Source organism: Cajanus cajan, chromosome 1 (genome assembly GCF_000230855.2).
Source record: "Cajanus cajan strain Asha chromosome 1, NIPB_CcT2T_4, whole genome shotgun sequence".
NCBI classification, from domain to species: domain Eukaryota; kingdom Viridiplantae; phylum Streptophyta; class Magnoliopsida; order Fabales; family Fabaceae; genus Cajanus; species Cajanus cajan.
In genome coordinates, this window is record NC_138517.1 from 29,616,118 (window position 1) to 29,635,480 (window position 19,363).

The 19,363-nt window shown below is 32.8% G+C and overlaps 2 protein-coding genes across 4 annotated transcripts; one reads left to right on the top strand and one right to left on the bottom strand.

Annotated features, from left to right (window-relative positions):
* Positions 1-360: 360 nt before the first annotated feature.
* LOC145949224 (uncharacterized) lies at positions 361-2,236 on the bottom strand. 3 transcript variants are annotated; one of them, XM_083077612.1, is made up of 3 exons: positions 1,662-1,942; positions 1,347-1,381; positions 361-666 (listed from the first exon to the last, which is right to left on the bottom strand). In XM_083077612.1, the coding sequence occupies exons 1-3, from the start codon at positions 1,736-1,738 to the stop codon at positions 533-535; spliced, it is 246 nt and encodes an 81-aa protein (XP_082933738.1). In that variant the 5' UTR covers positions 1,739-1,942; the 3' UTR covers positions 361-532. The 3 variants fall into 3 exon arrangements, 2 of the variants coding, with proteins under 2 accessions (XP_082933738.1, XP_082933733.1); XM_083077607.1 differs by having other exon boundaries at positions 1,347-1,398; positions 1,662-1,938; XR_014434881.1 differs by lacking the exon at positions 1,347-1,381 and having other exon boundaries at positions 1,662-2,236.
* A 13,066-nt stretch (positions 2,237-15,302) lies between these two features.
* On the top strand, positions 15,303-18,817 carry LOC145954160 (zinc finger BED domain-containing protein RICESLEEPER 2-like). The gene is made up of 4 exons (XM_083067930.1): positions 15,303-15,716; positions 16,266-18,195; positions 18,304-18,625; positions 18,732-18,817. Exons 2-4 carry the CDS (start codon positions 16,519-16,521, stop codon positions 18,815-18,817), a joined length of 2,085 nt encoding a protein of 694 aa, XP_082924056.1. The 5' UTR covers positions 15,303-15,716; positions 16,266-16,518.
* The last annotated feature ends 546 nt before the right edge of the window (positions 18,818-19,363 follow it).

Consider the following 19,363-nt stretch of genomic DNA (forward strand, 5'->3'; position numbering starts at 1 on the left):
ATATCCTTCGCTAATCCCTCGCTAATCCCTCGCAAATATGTCCTTCGCTAATCCCTCGCAAATATGTCCTTCGCAAATCCCTCGCTAAACCCTCACAATATGTCCTTCGCAAATCCCTCGCTAAACCCTCGCAATATGTCCTTCGCAAATCCCTCGCTAAACCCTCGCAAATCCATCAAAGCATATGGATTGAGTTCCCTCGCGAATACCACGCTAATCTCTCGCTAATATCTTGCGAAACCTTCCTAATTTATCTATATATATACATTATTCTCTCATGAATCCCTGTAGATATGCCACTTAATTTGATATTTTAAATAAATCTGAATCAACTACATAATTATTAAAAACTAGAAAAAGTAGTCACACTCAACATCATTTGATTACTCTAAATTTATGTATTTTAACAAATGTGAATTGTACAGCCCAACCACTGAATGCTTCATATGAAAAATTTCCAATGGCAGCTTTCAGTTCCGTATGGATCTACCACAACCTGAATACTACACCACCATAAGATAAGACTATGAGACTAATCAAGTTCTTGATCTTCGTCTTCACTATCCTCTTGATGTTCTCCATCTTGATCTTCTTCATCGTCACTACCTCCTTCATCTTCTTCACCTTGCATCTCATTGTCACTTTTTTCTTTGCCACCAGCTTTTCCTAACAGGGAAGTGTAAGAGCATTAGAACTGTTAGCACAGGCAGAAGAGTTTTGAGGGAAGTCTGTACAAAGAACACGTAGTTCGTTGACAAAAGATGTAGGCAATTGGAGAATTCAAGATCAGAATAAAATAAGCCAAGGGGCCAAAGCAACGAACAAGGGAGAAGAGGAGAAGAAAGAAAAATGAATTAACTTATGAGAGTTGTAAAGGAAGTAAGGACTTCTACTAGGTGACTTTGGAAAAACAAGTGAACCGTGCATTGCAGTATTAACATCACAAATGTTCTTTTGATGTTAGATTTAATCTTAAAACCAATTAACATTAAGTGAAATTGTCCAAAAGATATATAAACCGCACCCGGAGAATTGAGACAGACAATGTGGGACACCCGGAAAATGTATGTATAATGAAACATGCACTATATCAATTCAATCAAACATATGACTTAAAAAATATAACACTAATCAGCACAACTATATGTTAATCTCTGATTATAATGAAGCGACCCAGTTGCATATTTGGAATATTTTTCTTCAATTTCTAATATTATAATATTATAATTTTTCTTCAATTTCTAATATTATAATGCAATTTATGATATTTACTCATCACTTGCTATTAGGTGCAGACACGTGATTAAAAAATCATGAGAAAGAATCAAAGTAAATAGATTATGAACCTTTATAAGGAATATAACTGGTCCTCGTAAGATTCCTGCAAGTTGAAGAATACTATGAAGGAAGCGAAGTTTGTTAGATTGAAAACCAAAGAGCAAAAGGAAATTAAATAATTGTTTAATTAATTTTATTTAAAATTAAATATATAACTAATTTAATGTAATTTTGTAAGTTTATCCAATTTGCCCGAACTAAATAACAAAGCACGCATGCTGAAGAATAATGAAAGACAAAATAAAAGAACCTCGATCAAGCATTTCTACGAACAGTTAGAGTGCAAAATGCAGAATTATAGATATGAGAAATTTTAGTTTTACCTGCCTCCCACGTCCCTTGCCTTCAGAAGCACCTTCAATAATTCCAGGAAGATCAAGTAACTGAATCTTAGTATCATTATAATGTATAATCCCAGGAATACAGGTCAGAATTCTAGCTTTACTCGTGCAGTGGAAGGCCCACGCTGATGAATTCAGGCGCCGTGCGTATTGGCGATTTGTACGCGGAGGAAGAGAGGGCTGGCACCTTTCATCGACCTCATCTTTCACCTTTCACCTTTGAAAAAGTAATTTCACTCATAGGGTTTAGGAGGAAACTAAAAAAATATGGCACTAACAACTCTTTTTTCATTTATTTTATATAAATATAAAAAATATTAGTTAATATAATTTTTTAAACATATTATATTATTAAATATAAATATTTTAAACTTTTTATTTGATAAATTTAAATAACTTTTATCTTTATAAATAAATTTAATTTAAACTATAATTAAAATTAATAATAAGCTAAATAGAAATAATACTGATAAAAATATACAAAAAGATATATTATTATAATTTTAATATCATATTATTTTAAATTCCAAAATAATATTAAAAAAGATAAATATAAGAAAAAAATTATACAGTAATAAGTTGTTGTTTTAGTTTTAAAAATAATAAAATATTGGCATTTGAAAAAAATTTAAAATACATTAAAAATGAAGTGAAATATTTACTCTATACAATTAGTTTTGTTTTAAATCTCATGTATTTATTACTTTTACCTCTTATAATATTAATATTGCTTTTATTTTGAATACTTTTATTTATATATATATATATATATATATATATGTATCTATATATACATATATATATATATAGAGAGAGAGAGAGAGAGTTATGGAGAGAAGGTAAATTAAATTAAATTTATTAAAAAAGATAGAGAAAAAAAACATGTTGAGCAAAAACGTTTTTGAAAAAATCGTGATACTTGTTTAGAAAAAAAAAACTTCCTTTATATATAATATGATAATTAACAAATATCTTGATAAAATTGATTAATATATATATATATATATATATATATAATTTATGCTTACTTTAATATTTCAAATATTATATATGAAATATAAGCTAAATATTAATTTAAAGTTTTTTAATGTTGATCCTTCCAATATTTTAAAATTATTTTTAATCCTTATAGGATTATCCTTTCTCAATTTCAATCTTTATAATATTTTTTTTCAAAGTTTAGTCAATATAACTTTATATTTTTTCTTTCTAATTTTTAGTTGTTAGTACGAAGTTACATGAACTAAAGTAAAAGAAAATTATAATATATATTTAAAGAACTAAAATTTGAAAAATCCATATTTATATGGATTAAAATTTAAAGAACTAAAATTGAGAAAACATGAACTTACAGAGACTAAATTCAAATATAAATCAAAATAAACAAAAATATTTTAAATTATCATAATTAAGAAAACAAAACATATACGGACTAAATTCATATTGTAAACATATAAATTATATTTAAAATTTATGATGATATATATATATATATATATATATATATATATATATATATATGTGTGTGTGTGTGTGTGTGTGTGTGTGTGTGTTTGTGTGTATGTGTTTTAAAAAATATATATGAGTGAAAATTCAGTTACTTCAAAAGTAACTCTTAAAAGAGTTATTTAATGAATGTAATTACGTTATATATATTGAATTTCTTGTTCAATAAATTAAGTCTAAAAATTTGTATATATACTTTATCTTTTAATCAATAGTTTTATTTAATAGATAATGTTAGATAATATTTAATAATTTTTAAAATTAATATTAGATAATATTTTATAATTTTAAAAATATTTTTAAATATTCAATAATTAAAAAAATGAAGAGATAACAAATAAGATAAAATATATATAAGTAAAATAAAAAGAAAAAAATATGAGAAATTTCAAATTCTTACTTTTATGGGAGAATTTGAAATTATACTATTTCAATAAATTTTACAAATACTTGAATTTCAAATTCTACTAGCAACGAAATCTCTTATTTGCAAGGGATTAGCGAAAAACCTTTTCCCTCACTAATTTGCGACGAATTTGCGAGGCATTTGCGAGGGCTATACTTATAACTCATTAGCGAGGGATTTGCGACAAGAAAACGCCCTCGCTAAATGAAAAATTCATTTTTATATTTTAGCTCATAATTTGGCGAGGGATTTGCGAGGGATTTGCGAGGACCTCAGTTCCTCGCTAAATAAGCACTAGCTTTAGCGACGGATTTGCGAGGAGATGAAGGTTGGTCGCAAAATGATCCTATTTAGCGAGAGAATTTAGCGAGGGATATAAATCGAAGCTATTTCCTAGCTAATTAGCGAGGGATTAGAGAGGGACTGTATTCCTCGCTAATCCCTCGCTAATTAGCGAGGAAATAGCTTGGATTTATATCCCTCGCTAAATTCCCTCGCTAATCCGCGAAATTCTTGTAGTGATAATCTGCCAAGCTTCCGTGGGGGTTATAATCCTGATGGAGCTGCTGATTGGATTTTTGAAGTTGAAAAGATATTCCAAGCTATGGGATGTCATTTGATACAGAAGGTGACTTTGGCTACCTTCATGCTTTCTGGAGAGGCTGGCATCTGGTGGCAAGGTGCTTTGCAAAGAATGATAGTTGCAGGTACCCAAGTGAACTGGGAGAATCTCAAGCAGCTATTCTTGGAGAAATACTTTCCCCGAGATGTAAGACATAAGAAATAAGTGGAATTCCTTGAATTGAAGCAAGGAGAGGATTCTGTGGCTGTGTATGTGACTAAGTTTGAAGACTTGGTTAGATTCTGCCCTATGTATGATGGTGTGGGCAATGAGGAGGAAAAATGTGTGAAGTTTGTGAGTGGTCTTCGACCTGAGATTAAACAAGTTTTCAATTATCAAGGGATCACTCACTATCATGAATTGGTAAACAAGTGCCGAGTATATGATGAGGACAACCGTGCTAGGGTAACTCATTATAAGAGTGGAGGACCCATGAGGAATAATAAGTTTGGGTCATCTAGTAAGGGTAAACCTTACACCAAGTCTGCCGGGAATTCGAATTCTAAAGTGAATAATCAAGATTCTGTGCAAAAAAGGAGCCAAGCTAGTCAAATGTATAGAGGAGGGAATGTGAGTTCTATTCCACACAACAACTGCTTCAACTGTGGGAAGCCAAGGCATAGGGCAATTGAGTGTCGGATACCAAGAGCAATAACATGTTACAACAGTCAACATAAGGGACACAAAGCTAATGAATGCCCTAATAACAAGAACGGAACAACAGAGGTTGGAGGAAGCGCTAGTAAACCTAGAGCGACAGGAAGGGTGTTTGCCTTGAGTGGTGTTGAAGCTACTCAATCCAAAGACTTAATACAGGGTATGTGTTTGATCAATGGAACTCCTCTAATTGTTTTGTATGACTCTAGTGCGACTCACTCTTTTATATCACATGCGTGTGTGTCCAAATTAAAATTACCTGTTTCTTCCTTGTCTTTTGAATTAATAGTAGAGACACCAACTAGTGGTTCAGTGTCTACTTCTAATGTCTGTTTAAAGTGTCCTTTGATTATTGATGGTAGAGATTTCATGGTTGACTTAATTTGTTTGCCTCTAAGTCAGCTAGATGTTATTCTAGGTATGGAATGGTTATCTTCCAATCATGTCCTTTTGAATTGTGCGGATAAATCTATTATTTTTGGTGAGCCTGTTGAAAAAGTGAGTAAGGATTATTTGACTGCCAACCAAGTTAAGGTATTTTTAAAAGAGGATGCCCAAGTGTACATGTTGTTAGCTTCTTTGAATTTTGAGAGTAATGTTTTGGTAAATGAACTGCCTGTTGTGTGTGACTTTTCGGATGTCTTCTCTGATGATATGTCTAGATTACCACCTAGAAGAGAAGTAGAATTTTCCATAGACTTAGTACCAGGAACAGGACCTATTTCTATCGCACCTTATAGGATGTCACTTGTAGAGTTAGTGGAGCTTAAGAAACAAATAGAAGACTTGTTGGAGAAGGGGTTTGTGAGGCCTAGTGTATCACCTTGGGGAGCACCCGTACTCTTAGTTAAAAAGAAAGATGGTAGCATGAGATTGTTTGTAGATTATTGCCAGTTGAACAAGGTGACCATTAAGAATAAATATCCATTGCCTAGGATAGATGATCTTATGGACCAGTTGGTGGGTGCTTGTGTATTTAGTAAAATTGATCTTAGATCGGGGTACCATCAGATTAGAGTTAAGAGTGAGGATGTACCTAAGACAACATTTAGGACTCGTTATGGACACTATGAGTATCTAGTAATGCCTTTTGGTGTGATGAATGCTCCTGCAATTTTTATGGATTACATGAACCAAATTTTCATCCGTACTTGGATAAATTTGTAGTTGTCTTCATAGATGACATACTAGTTTATTCCAAGACTAAAGAGGAACATGAGTAACACTTAAAGGTAGTACTTCAAACCCTCAGGGAGAGACAACTTTATGCCAAGTTATCTAAGTGTGACTTTTGGCTAGAGGAGGTGAGTTTCTTAGGACATGTGATTTCAAGTGGAGGTATAGAAGTAGATCCATCTAAAGTTGAGGCAATGCTTAAAAGGGAGACACCTAAGTCAGTTAGTGAGATTAGGAGCTTCCTTGGATTGGCTGGATATTATAGAAGATTGATAGAGGGATTCTCTAAGTTAGCTTTACCCTTGACAAGTTTAACTAGGAAAGAAGTTATGTTTGTATGGGATAGTAAATGTGAGAATAGTTTCCGAACCCTTAAGGAAAAGTTGACTAGTGCACCTGTTTTAGTGTTGCCTGACCATAGTAAGACTTTTGTGGTTTATTGTGACGCTTCTAAGATGGGTTTGGGTGGAGTGTTAATGCAAGAGGGAAAGGTTGTATCTTATGCATCTAGGCAATTGAAAATACATGAGAAGAATTATCCCACCCATGATCTTGAATTAGCAGCTGTGGTATTCACACTTAAGATTTGGAGACATTATTTGTATGGTTCAAAATTTGAGGTGTTTAGTGATCATAAGAGTCTTAGGTATTTTTTTGACCAAAAGGAATTAAATATGAGGCAAAGGAGATGGTTAGAGTTCCTTAAGGATTATGATTTTGATCTTAGTTATCATCCGGGCAAAGCCAATGTGGTGGCTGATGCTTTAAGTAGGAAATTTTTGCATTTGTCTTCTCTTATGATTAGGGAGATGGACCTTTTGGCTCAATTTAGAGACTCGAGTTTGACTTGTGAGGTGACCCCTAGTAGTGTGAGACTAGGTATGATTCGGGTAACTAGTGAGTTGTTGAGGGAAATTGGAGAAGCACAGTTAGTGGATTCATTTCTAGAAGCTTGATGTGAGGCTATAGGACAAGGTATTAGAGGAGAATTTACCTTGGGTGTAGATGGAGTGTTAAGATTTAAAGACCGAGTGTGCGTGCCTAGTGACCCTACACTTAGACGTTTGATCCTAGAGAAAGGTCATAGGAGCAAGCTTAGTTTTCACCCAGGAGAAACTAAGATGTATCAAGACCTTAGGAAGATATTTTGGTGGCCTAGGATGAAGAAAGATATAGCTGAATTTGTGAGTGCCTGTTTAGTGTGTCAGAAGGTTAAGATAGAACATCAGAAACCTTCAGGACTACTTCAGCCTTTGAGTATACTCGAGTGGAAGTGGGATAGAATTTCTATGGATTTTGTAGTTGCTTTGTCTAGGACTAGGAGAGGGCATGATTCCATTTGGGTTATAGTTGATAGGTTGACTAAGAGTGCACTTTTCTTACCTATTAACATTAGTTATTGTCTTGAGAGATTGGCTAGGCTGTATATTGATGAGATTGTGAGATTGCATGGGAGACCATCTAGCATAGTTTCAGACAGAGACCCTAGATTCACCTCTAGGTTTTGGGAGAGCCTACAACGAGCTTTGGGGACCCAACTTAGACTTAGTTCTGCTTACTACCCTCAAACTGATGGCCAGAATAAGAGGACTATTTAATCTTTAGAGGATTTGCTTAGAGCCTGTGTGTTGGACCAAGGGGGTAGTTGGGATAGTCTTTTACCTTTGATAGAGTTTACCTATAATAATAGTTACCACTCTAGTATAGGTATGGCATCTTATGAAGCCTTGTATGGTAGGAGATGTAGGACCCTTTTGTGTTGGTGCGAGCCTGGTGATAATGTTATCTTAGGACCTGAGATTGTGCAACAAACCACTGATAAGGTTATATTGATACAAGAGAGGATGAGGACAGCTCAGAGTAGACAGAAAAGTTATGCTGACAGGAGAAGGAAGGACTTGGAATTTCAAGAAGGTGACCATGTGTTCTTGAAAGTCACTCCGTGGACTGGGGTTGGCAGGGCATTGAAATCCAGAAAACTTACTCCCCGATTTATTGGTCCTTTCCAAATTCTAAAAAGAGTCGGTAGTGTTGCCTACCAAATTGCTTTGCCTCCTAATCTGTCAAATCTCCATGATGTTTTCCACATTTCCCAACTTCGGAAATATATCCATGATCCTTCGCATGTGATTGAGTCGAATCATCTTGAGGTTAAGGAGAAACTAACCGTGGAAGCTACCCTGATGAAAGTCGAGGATCGAATGGTGAAGCAACTTAGGGGAAAGGAAATTCCTTTGGTGAAAGTTATTTGGGGAGGAGTTACACCTGAAAGTGCTACTTGGGAGCTAGAGGAGAAGATGAAAGCGTCATATCCATTTTTATTTGCTTCAGGTAATTTCGAGGACGAAATTTCTAAAAGGAGGGGAGAATTGTAACACCCCAGTTTTTATTTCATTTTTTATTTATTTTTATTGAGGGTATTTTGGTAATTTTATAAAGGTATAAGGGTGATTTAGTAGCTTGGAACGGGCTGTTCTGGTATTGGAACGGGCCGTTCCAAACTACTAAAATGTATGTGATTTAGTAGCTTGGAACGGGCTGTTCCGGAATTGGAACGGGCCGTTCCAAACTACCAAATTGTATGTGAGTTAATAGCCCAGAACGGGCCGTTCTTAAGTTGGAACGGGCCGTTCCAGACTATTTAAAATAGCCTTAAACTCTAAGTTCGAACGGGCATGGAACGGGCTATGGCAGTTGTGAGTAATAAATGCACACCAGAACGGGCCGTTCTGGTTTGAGAACGGGCCGTTCTGGGTGTAATTTTTACCCATGATTTTAGGGTCCAGAACGGACCGTTCTGAATTTGGAACGGGCCATTCCGGCGATCTTTGAGGCCTATAAATTGAGCTCTCTGCCACTCCCAAAAGGCACACCTCTCATTTTCTGATTTCTTTTCTTCTGCTCTCTCTTCTTTTCTCTCTACTTTCTGCATTAGACCGAGGGGAACCCAGCGAGGGAGACCAACCAGATCTTGTGTAGGTTCAACTTCTACATATCCAGGTACGAGGGAAAAAGGAATTATTTATATGTAGAGTTACATGAGGGAATTGGGTAGAGGAAGAATCTCTTAGGATTATGAGCAATTTTATAATTATTTCTGTTTGGAGAATTATTGGTCTTATTTGATTTTGTATGTATTTAGGACTATGAATATATGATTAATTTGTTAAAATGATGCTCTGGAAGAAAGAACGAAATTATAGAAAAGTGTCTGTAAGTTAGGTTTTGAAAAAATTAGATTATTTCTATTTGAGGAATTAATGATATCATTAGATTCAATATGTGTTGAGGATTAGAAATATATATTTAATTTGTAAGAATGATGATCTGGGAGAGAGAACAAAATTGTAGAAAACTGTTTGTGAGCTGGGTTTAGGAAATAATTGGGGGTTTTACTATTTATGTTAAGATTGTATTAAATCGTTTATTATATTAATTTATGAATGTTATTGCTATATTAATTGATAAAAATTCATGACTTAGATGCGAATTGCTTGAGATGTATGAAACCGTTATTTTGGACTTATCTGTTGTGTATGTGATATGGAATTGGGTATGTAATATAGAATTGAGATAGGAGATGAGATGTTGTATGAATGTAAATATGTTTGTGATTGTGGTTCCCCACACTAATGACCAGGGATGAGACGAACCTTGAGTAGTGATGCTTCAAGGACGAGCGTGCCCCTGGCATGGTGTGGGATGAGTGAGACAATTAACATGCATCACTTATGTTAAATATGGCAGGCCTGACATAGGGTTAATTGCAAGAGATTGTGTGGATTTTGATGTGATTGTGGTTCCTCACACTAATGACCAGGGATGAGACGAACCTTGGGTAAGTGATGCTACAAGGACGAGCGTGCCCCTGGCATGGTGTGGGATGAGTGAGGCAATTAACCCGTATCACTTGTGTCAGTTGTGGCGTGGTCTTGACATAGTGTTAATTGTAAGATTTATGTGGATTGTGATGGATTGAGGAAATTGTGAATTGAGATGTGAAAATGATGAATGATTGATAAATTATGATATGTACATATAATGTTTGTAAATGTTTCATTAAGTAATGAATTATGATGAGATTACACTGTGGTGTGTTTGTATGTGCTTTGCATTTAGATATTTTCTTTTCTCACCGTATAAATTGTGGATGTTTTAGGTGAGGAGGATTCGGCTACGAGTGGCATCTAGAATGCCAACAGTTGAATTGTGGGTATGCTCTGATATTGTGACATCGGGGCAGAGGATTCTTTTAGGACATAAACCTTTTTATATGGATTTGGATTGTAATTATTATTTTTTGAAAATGATTTGTGAACTCCTGCGTTTCATTTTTATTATTGTAGTTATTGAAGAATAATTTCGACGATTTTCATGTGAACCCTTTTACCAAAATTAAAAAAATTTATTTGTAAGTTTTCATTATTATAATATATGTGTTGGGCTAGTAAGGGTGTCACAAGTGTGGTTTGGAAGGCCTAGTTCTGCCTATTTGTGTGCATGGGACGTATCTTGCGCGGCTTCACTATCCCGACGTGACCCTAGCAGTACATCCATCTAGTTGAGAGTGCATGGTTGAGCCGACATGCATTCCTAGACTACTATTTGTGTGTTGCTAGCGGCAATGCACCATGTGATATGTGACTAGCGCCACATGCATGCATTTGTGAGTCGAGTCCATGGCATCATTGCATAATGAGTGACTATGTATGTGTTACTAATGTATGTATGACTTGATTTGTGCTTGATTAACGTGTGTTTGTGTTGTGCTTTGTTATGATTTGTGTGTGTGCTGCCTGACCGTTATTTTTACACCTTAACCTAAGTGAGATATTTCTCACTCCCTTGTTGTTCTATGTGTATTTTATTGTGTTGCAGGTGATCATTAACATGAGGATATTGGTGATGAGGCTTAGGCTTCAGTTGGGCGTGCTTTGATAGGATATGTGATATTGGGGCGTAGTTAGGACTAGTTTAGAATGTTGTTTCCATTGAACTGTTTTGAAAACCTCAATTTCTTTCCTTTGTAATTTCGGCATTGTAATTTCCTCTACGTACGATATTTGAGAATTTGGTTTCATTTATGAAAGATTTTAATTATTCCTATTTATTGTGTAATCATGAATGTGCGGTAGAGGGTGTCACATTATGTTTGTTATGTATGTGTTGTCTAATATTTACTTTTGCACCTGAACCTGAGTGAGATATTTTTCACTCCCTTGTTTCTCTTTGTATGTGTTTAAATTGTGTTGCAGGTGATCATCAACATGAGGATGTTGGTGATGAGGCTTAGGCTTCAGCTGGGCGTGTTCTGATAGGATATGTGGCATCGGGGCATAGTTAGGCTTAGTTTAGGATTTCATTATTGTTATTTTGTTTTGGAAAAACTCATGTTTCATTTTCTTGTAAATTCCGCATTTGACTATGATTTACGTTTACGAATGTGAATTCTTCACCGGTCAAAGATTTTAGACGTTGTAGTTTCTTACAACATTCTGAGGGATATTCAGATTTAGTGGTTTACTGCATTTGCTTTCGTACTGTGGTTCTAATTCTACAGAGTGGTATATGTATGAATATTCTAGTGCATCAAATGTGATCTACTTTTATATAGAATATGCTTTGTTTGAGTAGACAAGATGATACCTGTATTACCTATACCAGTCGTTCGCCTTCCTTGCTCTTCAGGTTTCCTTTGTCCTTGTTCTTCCATGGATTTTTATGTACCCTTGCATTGTTAGATGCTCAACCCAAGGGGTCAAGTTCTGATACCAATTGAAGTTAGTGGAAAAACACATAGAAGGGGGGGTTGAATATTTGTGCGTGAGTACGAAGGAATTTTAAAATCTTTTTCGCAAGAGTAATCTTCTTCGTCCAATGCACTTTTAAATACCAGACGGTTATGCAGAATTTGCTTAACACAAGTGTTAAGTCAGACGAAGTAATTCCCAAAAAGGTTTTGAGTGAGACAAATACAATATATGTTGTTATTTCTAACAAGTGAGTTAATGTTTCAAAAAGACATAAGAAAAGGTAAAATGACGAAGAGGCATAAGCATCAGACGATACAAAATGAAAGGCCAACATAAGCACTCAACAAGCCAAATCAGGAACAAGACCATGCCAAGCACAATCTAAGGCAGCACATAAAGACTCAGATGGAAGATGGTCAAACGACCAGGAAGAAACTCCAGAAGAAATGGAAAGTCTGACAATATACAAGGTTGACCAAGACAAAAGGAAAAGTCAAAACGCTGATGATCAGACAAAGGTCGATGTATTAAACTAAATGTTGACTACTAGACGTAGATGAAGAATGACACGCAATCACCTGAGAAATCAAGCTTCAAAAGACAATTTGAATATTCTACCACTACAAGGAAAATGATAAATTGCGACGGACAAATTGCGATGGTTATCTAGAAACCGTCGTCGCTTTGATATTGCGACCCTTCATACGACAGTTTTTCAAAACCGTCGCAAAATTGTCCAACATTGCGACGGTTTATCGTAAACCATCGCAAAATTTGTTTAACATTGCGACAGTTAATCATAAACCGTCGCAAATTTTTTTTAACATTGCGATAGTTAGTCATAAACCGTTGCAAACTTTTCAGCTTTGCGAACCGTCGCAATCTACAAGACAAGTTTTTTTTATTAGAATTTAAAAGTTTTTTTTTAAGTATTATGTATATTATCTTAATGAACTTATATTTTATTAACAATTTTATATATACTTCCTTTAACATGAGGTACATGATTTTTTTTTCTTTATATAATTTCAAAATCGTGACTAGAATATAAATTTATCTTTCAACAAACTTATGAATTTATCTTGTATGTAAGATGTGTTAGAGTATATAAATAAATATAATTATCATTTTATAACTTAATTTTTGAGTTATCAGATCACATATTATTGAATAATTTACAATGTTAAATTTTATAAATTTTATTTTAAATCTCCATCTTTTTAACACTATTAAAAATATAAAAATAAATATGTTTAATTTTATAAAAAACCAGTTTAATTTATTTATGATATAAATATGTTTTTAATATCTAATATATATTTTTAGATGATAACTTATTTTAAAATATATCTTATAATAGTAATTCTAAATGGAACATAAATCTTCTAATTTTTCTTATTTTCATTTTTTTAATCAATATATTCAATTTTACTATTTTGATTTTTTCAATCAACGTCTACAATAAATAAAAAACACAAAAGATAAACATGCATGGTACAAATTTTATTTTATCAAAAAATTATTTATTTTAATATATTACATTAAGACATATATATATATATATATATATATATATATATATACATATATATATTATAATTAAACTTTTTTAAAAAATTAATTCATTATTAAGAATTTTTTTTATCACATGAGAATTAATTTCTTTCAAAAATTTGATAGATATCAAATAAATAAACATTTTTTCTGAATCTATATTTTTATTTTATTAGAATATAATTTTTATTTTTTAAAATTATTATTTTTTTAGATAAAAAATTATGTATATGTCAAATAGTAGTAGGGGCAAGTGCCCCACTATTCCAAACGTGCATCCGTCCCTATATATATATATATATATATATATATATATATAATATAGGGGTTATAATTATATCGGTGTAACTTTTACTAAGTATTATGCCGCTCAATAACTTTATATTAAATGTGAATTTTGTAAATCCAACCATTAAATTGAAAGTTCATATCACTTTATAAGTGTATATCAAATTTTGTTAAACTTGAACAACAACTGGAAGGTAATCAAAGTGTTTATATTTTAGTGTATTTTGAAATGAATATATTACATCAATTTTGTTTTATAAAAATGAAGTATCAAATCATCTTGGATTAATATAAAGTTTTGTATATATAATCTGAGAGATATTAACCTTCAATCTAACAGTTGGATTTACCAAATTCACATTTAATAATTACATCGGTGTAAATTTTACTAAGTGTTACACCGCTCAATAACTTTATATTAAATGTGAATTTTGTAAATTCAACCGTTAAATTGAAAATCTTTTACTCTTAAATCATATATACAAAATGTTATATTAATCGAAGATGATTTCTTATAAAACAAAATTAAATCTGTCTGAAAATTTATATTCTCGATGAGAAAATTTTTCTAGGAAAAGCTATATTATTGATGGAATATTTCAGAAAAATTTATATTTGTCGAAAATGTAAGAACTGGTTTTAAATTTGATATGAAAATATTATGATATAATTAGATAAGATTTTAAGTTATTATTTTATTAATGGTTGATAATTAAAAAATAAAACAAGGATAAATATAGTTTTTAAATTTTATATGTTTGATTTAAGATAACTTACAAAATAACTCTTGGTAAAGTTATTCCGCTCAATAACTCATGGTGTGTGTTGAATTTCATCGATCCAATTAATTGTTAATTTAAAAGTTATTAAATTTTACTAATAATTAATATAAAAAAAATTAATTGGTTTTGGAATAAATTATTTGCTAATTAACAATATAATTGAAACATTAATTATTTTAAAGTATTTAACTAGAATCTTATTGACAATTTACTATATGATCTTAGGGCATCTTCAATGGAAACAACTTATTTGAGTTGCTTCATACATTGAAAAATGAAAAAAGTGGTCTCTAGTGTGCCATATCAGCATTAATCAGCTCAAACACAAATTTACTTCAATGGTAAGAAATTTTAAGAAATTTAACTTTTAGAATTTTTTTTTCTAATCATTTATGAACCAAATTTAAATTTTTATTAAAAAGGATAATTACGCTATAATGAAAAAAAAATTATGAGAAAAAATATACAATAAGTAGATATTAAAAATAAAATAAAGCAATAATAAATACATAAATATTATACGAAATTAATTTTCATCATTATTATTTCCGAAACGTTTCCAAATATGTTCAATAAGATCTGCTTAAAATCTGGTAAGGAACGGTTGCTTGAGGAAGCAATTCTCTCTCTTCTTCAAGCAACTCACGTTGCCACGTCAGAGTCCTCCAATGGCAAGAAACCGGAATTTGAGTTGCTTCATAGGACAAGCAACTAGGGGTGGGTATATGGACTCGAGTCCGCGGACCGGTCCGTAAGTCCGCGGACTTCACGGATAACAGGCTCAATTTTTTTAATCCGTATAATCATATGGACTTTTTAGGTCCGGCCCGTTAAGTCCGTGGATTTTGTGGATTTAATCCGTGAGCCCGCGGACTACCCGTTTAAATGTGGAACTTAAAAAATGAAAACCCTAACTCATAAATTAATTCCTTTCATCTCTGCTGCCTCCCTTCAGTGCCGTGTGTTTTCACTTTTCCACCGCCCCTTCATAATCCTCTTTTTCTTCTATTATCCGCACCGCACGGCCTCACTTTAATCTTTCGTTCTCGTGCAGTCGTGCTGCTTCCCGTTCTGGTTCGTGGCTGGAAGCATTCTCGTGCAGTCGTGTTGCTTCCCGTTCTGGTTCGTGGCTGGAAGCGTTCCGCTGCTTCCCGTTCTGGTTCTTGTTGGTTGTTGGCTGTTGCACACTTGCACGTTTAGGAGAATAGGCATTAATTAGTCTTGCTTTATCTTATTGTCATCTTGTTCCTTGTTGCAGCTTGTCACTCTTCCAAATTGTTCGCCCTATTCCAGGTTGGTTTTTTAGTTTTGACATTCTTTTTTCTCCTTGACTTTCTATTTTTTTTCCCTATTTTTTGGTACAGTTCTAGTTTTCCTTTTATCTCTCCTATTTGGCATTAGGCAGGGATAGTTCATGATCGATTATTCTATGGATGAAGTATTACCAAATTCATGTTACTTTCTAATTCACTTTGGAAGTGGTTGATATATTGAAGACTGGTGGTCCCTGTACTGCTATACAATTGTACATGCACTTGTAGTTTTTGAAGTGTTTAGTTAGGACCTTAAAGCAGATACATATCCCACTGTTACAATTATGCAAATTAAGTGAAGTAATATCATTTTGCTTGCTACTTATTATCTAATTATCTTTTCTACTGTTCTTTCTCTTTTTCTCTCAGTTGATCTCTTTGATATATTGTTCCCTGTACAGTTAATTACTGTGTTAATTTCCAGGCATTGCCTTTTTTTTATTATGTTACTAAATTGAATGTTATGCTTACTTATCCAATTGCTTTTAATCTTATATATTAAATGCCACTTTGATTTATTCTTTGCCAGAGATTTTGATTCTTGGCTGTGGAAGGAACATTCAGTTTGTAGATCCTGAAGTTAGACGGTTTATTCTGTCTACTGGCATTAAGTTAGAGGCTGTTGACTCGGTATATATGATTGATTTAATTTATGAGATCGAAACTTGACTTCATTAGTTCATCTTACGTTGTTGGTACTCATTATGATTTAGTTGTATGATTTTAATTATTTCAGCATAATAAGAAAATTTTGGTTTAATAATTTCAGCTTTAATTGCACTATGAAATCTTTTGAGAATTTGTTAGATGAAGGTGTTGAGGTTAATGATGATGTAGAGCAGAATAACATTTCAGATAATGAAGAAGATGAACTTGGTGAGTCTAAAATGCCAGTTAAAAGGTGTAGGAGTCTTTCATCTTCTGTGTGGAGTTACTTTGAAAAACCTATTAAACATCCTGATGGGAAAATAAGGGCTAAATGCAAGTATTGTAAGAAAGACCTTGTGGGTGGTGGGAGTCTCAGTGGCACTTCAACTTTAATTCGTCACGTGAAAAGATGTGAGAATAGGCCAAAAACATTTGCTGATTCCGATGTTGGGAAACTAGTTCTTGATCATTCTGGAAAAATAAGGAGTAGAATAATTGATCAAAATGTGTTAAATGACATGATATCTATGATGATAATAGAACATGATCTCCCATACTCTTTTGTAGAACGTAAGAGGTTTAGAGAGTTGATACAATATTTGCATCCTGATGCTAAGATACCATCTAGGCGTGTGGCCACTTCAAATATAAACAAAATGTATGAGTGTGAAAAAGAAAAATTGAAACTAGTGTTGTCTAAACTTCCTGGCAGAATAAACTTGACTTCAGATGTGTGGACTTCTTGTACTACAGAGGGTTATATTTCATTGACTGCACACTATGTTGATCAAAATTGGAAGTTGCATAGCAAAATGCTTAATTTCTCTCATTTTCCTCCTCCACATTCTGGGCGTGAAATGGCTAAAATCATATATGGTTTCTTGGAAGATTGGGGGATTGAGACAAAAATATTTTCATTAACTTTGGATAATGCTTCTTCCAATGACAAAATGCAAGATTATTTGAAGGAAAGACTTCTTTTGCAAAATGATGGTTTATTGTGTGGTGGTGAATTTTTTCATATTCGATGTGTTGCTCACATTTTAAATCTTATAGTTCAAGAAGGGTTGAAAGTTGCTGGTCGGGCTATTCATAAAATTAGAGAAAGCATCAAGTATGTTAAAGGTTCAGAGGGAAGAATGAGGTCTTTTAAAGCTTGCGTTGCTAAAGTTGGTGGTATTAATACAAAGATGGGTTTGTGTTTAGATGTTGTTACTAGGTGGAATTCAACCTTTTTGATGCTTGAGAGTGCACTTTTGTATCGTCGTGCTTTTACTAGTCTTGCATTTGAAGATAGAAGCTATTTGAATTGTCCTACTAATGAAGAATGGGATAGAGGAGAAAAAATGTGTGAATTTTTACGTCCATTCTATGAAATCACTGAATTGATATCTGGTTCTTCTTATCCCACATCTAATTTGTATTTCATGCAAGTGTGGAAAATTGAATGCTTGTTGATTAAAAATATTTCAAATGAAGATGATATGATTAGAGTCATGGCAAGTGAAATGAGAGGGAAATTTGATAAATATTGGAGTGAATATAGCATTGTGCTTTCCTTTGGATGCATTTTAGATCCTCGTTTTAAGTTTGAATTTTTGAAGTTTTGTTATTCAAAGCTTGGTCTTGATCCAATAGCTTGTCAAGCAAAGTTGAAAGTTGTGAAGCACAAATTATATACTCTATATAATGAATATGTTAAGTTGTATTCAAAAGAAACAACTTCCAATGTTGGTTCATCACAAGAAATTCCATCAATTAGTACTTTTGCTAAAGGAAACTCATCAACATCACAATGGCTTATAGTGAATGTAAGTTATACTTTTCTATATTTTTTTTATCTTATTTACTTATTTTAATTAACTTTGACTATTTTTTTATTTACTTGTACTCACTATTTTTTTATGGAATTAATGTAGGAGTTTATGCAATATGAGAATGATAATTTGTCACATGTGGGTAAATCTCAATTGGACACATATCTAGAGGAGCAAAAACTTTCTTCTCAATATCACCCAAATTTGGATCTTTTGCAATATTGGATGGAGAATAAAGTTAGGTTTCCAGAACTTGCATTGATGGCATGTGACATTTTAAGCATTCAAATAACAACTGTTGCTTCAGAATCGGCATTTAGTATTGGTTCACGGGTGCTCAATAAATATCGAACTTCACTTCTTGCCGAAAATGTTCAAGCATTAATATGTACTAGAAATTGGAAATTAGGATTTGATGTGCATGGTAAATATTTAAATTATCTTCATAGATGTTTCAATAAATTATTTACCATTTTAACTAGCTTACTTTTAACTAATATTATGGCTTATGATGTTGTGATGATTTGTAGGAAAAGAGGATGAAAATGAGGAGATAGAGAATGATGATCAACCTACATCAAATATGGACTCAAATGTTATTATTGGAGATGCTTGATTATATTTGATAGATGTAATTGGACTTAGAATTTTATGTTTGTTTTTAAGATATTAATTAAGACTTTGATGTTTTAAGGTATTTAAACTTTGATGTACTTAGACTTACAAATGTTTTATATTTGTTTGGTTGTGTATTAAGACTTTTAAAGTTTTAAGGTAGTAAGGCTTTAATATTTGGTTAATAGTTGGTATGCTTGGACTTTAAATTTTAAAGGCATTGAGACTTAAATATTTCTATTAGAAATTTAGAATGTGTAAACTTTGTTATTTAAGACTTTGGTTTATTATTTATAATGTTTGATGTTATTATTAGAAGTATATTTATATCATTTTATATGTATTTTTTTTCCTCATGTTTTCATAGGTTAAATAAAGGAAAAGAAATTCAAAATCTCATTAAATGTGTCAATATTCATTAAAAAAAATTTAGATTTAATTGGGCCCGCGGACTTATCCGTTTATCCGCGGGCTTCACGGGCCGGATACAGACTTGAAGATTTAAGTCCATTTATTTTGCGGACCGGATTTATCCGGCCCGTTAAAA